The sequence below is a fragment of the Triticum dicoccoides genome, chromosome 1B, assembly GCF_002162155.2.
Source record: "Triticum dicoccoides isolate Atlit2015 ecotype Zavitan chromosome 1B, WEW_v2.0, whole genome shotgun sequence".
Lineage (NCBI taxonomy): Eukaryota > Viridiplantae > Streptophyta > Magnoliopsida > Poales > Poaceae > Triticum > Triticum dicoccoides.
In genome coordinates, this window is record NC_041381.1 from 419,019,530 (window position 1) to 419,025,085 (window position 5,556).

At 50.4% G+C, this 5,556-nt stretch overlaps 1 protein-coding gene across 1 annotated transcript; it reads left to right on the forward strand.

The window, feature by feature from the left end:
* Positions 1-761: 761 nt before the first annotated feature.
* LOC119338647 (U-box domain-containing protein 33-like) lies at positions 762-4,440 on the forward strand. Its single transcript, XM_037610935.1, has 8 exons — positions 762-1,109; positions 1,371-1,492; positions 1,605-1,726; positions 1,831-1,944; positions 2,082-2,463; positions 2,573-2,989; positions 3,097-3,825; positions 4,154-4,440. Exons 1-8 carry the CDS (start codon positions 830-832, stop codon positions 4,352-4,354), a joined length of 2,367 nt encoding a protein of 788 aa, XP_037466832.1. The 5' UTR covers positions 762-829; the 3' UTR covers positions 4,355-4,440.
* The last annotated feature ends 1,116 nt before the right edge of the window (positions 4,441-5,556 follow it).

A 5,556-nucleotide genomic window follows, 5' to 3' on the forward strand; every position in this document is an offset into this window, starting at 1 on the left:
CGAGGGGGCGAGATCTCCCCGCCGCTGTCGGCACCGACCAGGCTTCGCCTAACCGCCCCCTCTGGTGGCGGCGAGGTGAAGGAGGAGAAGGTGGGGACCCCGCCGGCGGTGGCCCGGGTTTCCTCCCGGTCGCGAGTGGGGCGACCTGGCAGGAGGGAGAGGGTCTTTCAATGGATCGGAGATTTCCACCCAAAGCCAACGTGACCGCAAGGTCCGAGCAAGCTTGTTGAGGTCGAGCAGAATATCAGGTGTCTCATGCGGGTATACGTTCGTGTGTCTTTCGGTTGGATCCTTTCGATCTACGCTGCTCTTCATCGACGGCGATTGCTATTCTGGTGCGTTGGTCCTATGGGGCCTTAGCACGACGACTTCCCAACTGTCTACTACAACAAGTTTTGCCCAGCTCCGGTGAGGGAGGCGCGATGATGGTGGTGCGCCTTCGGCTCGCTTTAGTGTTTGTAGTCATCGCTGAGTGGTCTATGAATCTGGATTTAATTTTTATTATTTCTGATGTTCGTTGTACTGTCATTATTGAAGATGACTAGATAGGGTGTTTTTGATTTTATTTTTTTGCTAAATCATGATATGATAAAGAACCTGACCTGTTACGGTTTGTAGTACTCACTGCGAAGACGGAGGGTACACGTTTGCAGGTTTGGGAACTGGGACCTGATTGCCAGCGGCAGCGAGCAGCAAGATTAGACTAGGCGGATAACTAACACCGATTTTCGGTTGCGCCACGTACGCGCACGAGCGCGCGAGTCCCTATCCTATCTTGCAGCAAGATTCTTCCTTGTATAGAGGCTACGATCTGTACCGCGGCTAGCCTATGCGGAACGCCCTGCGAGGATCATCCATGCAGCCAATGTCCGAGACGGCGAGCGCGCGGAGCGACGGGGAGCCCGCGGCGGCGGCGCCCGAGGAGGAGGAGGCCGGCGGTGGGGAGGAGAGCGTCAACGTCTTCGTGGCGGTGCCGGAGCAGCACAAGAACGGCCAGCTCACGCTCGCCTGGGCGCTCCGCAACCTTGCCGAACTGGCCCCGGCGGCCGCCGTCGACGTGGTGGTGGTGGTCGCGCACGTCCACGTGCCGCCGCAGGAGATCCCAGTGAGTACGTGCCGGCGCCCATCGCTTTCTTCTCCGCCACCAGCGCCAGTGCGACCCATGAGATCAATCCATAACTGATCGAGTTGGAGGTTTCTTTGGTAGAAATCGACCAAGTAGCCAATCTTAATTATACACCCAAAAAAATAGAAAGATCAGTTCGTAATCGCCAAACTGTTTTGTTGACTTCGTATTTTGTTTCAGATGAAACCGCAGTTAATTAATCATAGCTAATCTCATCTGGAGTCTAATGGCTTTGACTGAACAGTGGGAAGCAAGTTCCACGCAAGCAAGCTGCGAGAAGACCTGGTGAGTTCTTACAGGAAGAACGAAAGGGCTAAGGTGAACAAACACCTGAAGGAATACATCCGCCAGTGCTCCAAAATGAAGGTGCAAACCGTCAGATCATCTTGATTTCTCAACCTTCCAGATTCCAGAATCAATCCGCAGGAACGCGAGGAGTACCGAACAAACTAAATTGCCCTTCATATTTTCTTGTCAGATCAAGTGTAGGACGCTTGTGATCGAGAGCGAAGACGTCGTGAAGGGGATCACGGAGCTCGTTTCACTGCACGGTGCGAGCAAGCTCGTCATGGGAGCAGCCGCTGACAAGCACTTCCCTAGGTATATGTATATATGTGCGGCTATGGAGCACATATTTTTCAGATGTTTCATCAGTCTGTTAATTGCATCAGAAATTATTAACGTAAGTTTCAAATACATAACAGAAATCCCAGCAAACTGTTGGTGCCCAGGTCCAAGACGGCACTTGAAGTCATGCGCCAGGCTCATCCTTCATGCAAGATTTGGTTTGTATGCAGGGAGCATCTCATAAGCATCAGGTACTACTATATAAGTAAGAATAAATAAGTAACATCATGCACTTGATTTCTTAGGTATACATACCAGCTCAAGTAATTCATGACTTTTGAGTTTTGACCAATAAATTCAAACCATCGTTCGTTCAAACTGTGCGCAGCGAGGATGGTACTCTCAGAAGCCCGATACCAACTCCGGCTATTGTACCCGCATGTCGAAGCCCGATACCAGCTTCAACTATTGTATCCGCACGTCGAAACCGATACGCAAGCAGTAATAATGCAGTTGACAGCTTGATCCAGAGGTCCATGTCCGAGAAAGTATCGCCCTTATGGCTGCCTTGTCGGTCAGCGATACGACGAACTCTTAGCATCCTCAGCATGGAGCACGTCTCTGTGGGCTCCTGGGACAGGAACCCAAGAGATAGCGTCCCGAGCTCGTGCCGCGAGGAGGCGTCGAGCGATTCTTCTAGCTCGTTCGAACTGCCTATAGACGACGTCTTCACGATCCATCACAACACTGCACCGTGCCACGATGATCAGGTTGTTTGCTTTTTGATCAACCCTGCACCTTAATCAGCACTAGCATAGGCAGATTCAGGTGCATTTGTTTTTGACACAGCAATGTAATGTAATGACTGATTGATTACAGGCCAAGAAAACTGAGGATGTGCCCAAGCTGAAGGAGGACATAGCCAAGGTAAAAGAAGACATACCACTGTCCAAGGAAGAGATGGAGGCACTCAAGCGCGAACATGACGACGCCATCCGAAAGCTCTCCGAAGCCGATGAAGCCAAGGCAGAACTGGAGCAGCGAGTCGTTGATCTCATGGAGCGAACATCGCTCCTTGACTCGCAGCTCAGGCTCGCGGAGGAGACGCGCACCACGGGGTCAGGCTTGGATTTTGCATGGTGCAGCGAGTTCTCCCTGTCGGAGCTGCGGCAGGCGACTCGGAACTTCAGCGACGACGCCAAGGTCGGCGACGGTGTGTACAGAGGAGTGCTGCGCAACACCACGGTGGCGATCAAGATGCTCCACTCTCACAGCTCGTCACAGTTCCAGCAAGAGGTAAATTAAAATTGTACCCCCTCGTGTAGTACTTGCCTGTGCATTTGTTTCAGCCCTTGAGAGACAGAGGGTAAAAAATGCTGAAGCTCTAGATGTTACCGGTGCAGGTTGGTGTTGTAAGCAGAGTGAGGCACCCAAACCTGGTAACGCTGATGGGCTGTTGCCCGGAGGCTTCGGCTCTCGTCTTCGAGTTCCTACCGAACGGGAGCCTGGAAGACCGCCTCGCCCGTCGAGACGGCACGCCGCCGCTGGCATGGCAGGCCCGCACGCGGATCATCGGCGAGGTGTGCTCCGCGCTCGTCTTCCTCCACTCGTGCGAACCCTGCCCGGTCATCCATGGCGACCTCAACGCGGCCAACATCCTCCTCGACGCCAACCTTGTCAGCAAGCTCGGTGACTACGGCGCCTCCCGTCTCCCCACCATGACCGACCCTGGCAGCTCGCCGTACACGGACCCGGAGCTCCTGATCACCGGGCAGCTGACGGCGGGCTCCGACGTGTACTCCTTCGGCGTCGTCGTGCTCCGGCTGGTCACGGGGCAGCCGGCGCTGGGCATCGCGAGGAAGGTGGAGGAGGCGCTGGAAAAGGGCGAGATAGAGGCGCTCGTCGACCGGTCGGCCGGGGAGTGGCCGTTCGCGCAGGCCGAAAAGCTCATGCTGCTCGGCCTGCAGTGCGCCGAGCTCAGCAGCCGGAGGCGCCCTGCGCGGATGAGCCAGGTGTGGAGGGTGGTCGAGCCCCTGGCGAAGGCGGCTTCAATGTCTGTCGCACCAGAGTCTCTTGTGCGTTCGTTCGGTGAGAGCCACATGCCGTCCTACTTCATCTGCCCAATTTCTCAGGTATATTGTTGAGTTGCCCCATTTTAAAGAGTGTATTAGTCTTTTTTACATTACTTATACTCTGTGGTTTCAAGTTTGAGTTTGTGCTTGGTGTAGTGGCCACCACAAAATACAGGTTAAGGCAATTTTTGTTTGAATATGACCAATTTTACTTGAATTCCACCGAATATAATTTGAAAATTTGTGCTACACGCGAGAAAAAAGCTGACATATTTACGAGTGGATGACCAGTTCTAGTGGTAATCTTTTTTTATTGAGAAGCACGATACAAACACAAACACTCACATACAATCCACTCACACCTCATTTTATTGGTACAAAATTGCAGGAGGTTATGAGGAATCCTCACACGGCAGCAGACGGCTACACCTATGAGGCGGAGGCGATCAAGGGGTGGCTCGATAGCGGGCACGAGACGTCCCCGATGACGAAGATGCCTCTCGTGCATCGTCACGTCACCCCGAGCTACGCTCTTCGTTCCGCCATACAGAATTATATGCAGCAGCGTCAACAAAAGATGCCACAGTAGTCGGTCCGGTCAACTTGATGCATTCTTGACGTTATAAGTTCATCGTTCTGTGTCCTTGCTCATAAGTCAGCTCCACATTTGGTGTATATACGTAGTTGTTCTTGGGTTTGTGAGTTGCAAAATGCGATCTACTGTGCATGTTTTCAAACACTGATGATTATTTGTTGACATGATTATCATTGAATTGTAAGAATGTCAAACCCACAGAATATCCCCTAGAAACGTGATCAACCGATTAGTCTCACCCTGAATTCGAGCTAACGCCTCGTAATTCTGAACTAAAAGAAAGTTGTGAAGTCTTGCTGGCTAGCAACACTGATTTGTGTGCCAGCCAGCCCAGGTTCAAGCCTCGCCTCTACCTATTAATTTGAGCATAGTTCCTCCTATGCTCAACTCAGTTTTTTTTCTAACTACGCAAGTGCGCGTACGTTGCAACGGGACATACATATCAATAGATTATTCAACATCATTTATGTCTAACTCATACGTTTATTTGTAGAGATTCGATGTGATTGATTCCTTTTCTTAATATTATTGGGTTGAATATTTATGCCAAATATTCCTTTCCGTAATATGTGTGTGTTATATGAGGTGTTGCCAAATATTGGTAGAGATTGACCATGATATGTTGGCTGATATGTGGTGTTACCAAATATTTGTAAAGGTTGATTAGAGATTGGCCGTGATTGATTCCTTCCCATAAAGACATTACCAAATATAGCAAAGATTGATTTGATTTGACAGATAAACCCAGTTTAAATAGATCGGTGGGGGCAAAACCGATTTAATAGTAGATTGAAGGTGTAAAAATCGGTGGAAGAGGACATGCGTACGTGAAAGGTTGGACGAAGGGGTGGTGATGAGAAAACTAAGTGAAAGATGAAACTTAGGTTCTTTTTAAGTAGTAGAGATAGATATTTTAAACTAAACCCTCCTAATTTCTCTATGGGCCACCAAGTTACCCCTTAAATAATGCCCACCCCAGCGGAATCTTTCTATAAGTGTAGCATTGCACATCAAATTATTACACTACTACATGATGCGCCCCTGTAGAGGTTGTACTTCGAGTTGTCGGTTCGGCCAACCCTAAGTCCAGAGAGCCGACGTTGTCCTCCATGACTATACCTAGGTATTGGGTGATCGTCACTTCGTCTGTCACACTCCACCACATTTTGCAGAGAGCCCTGAATGATGATGATTGA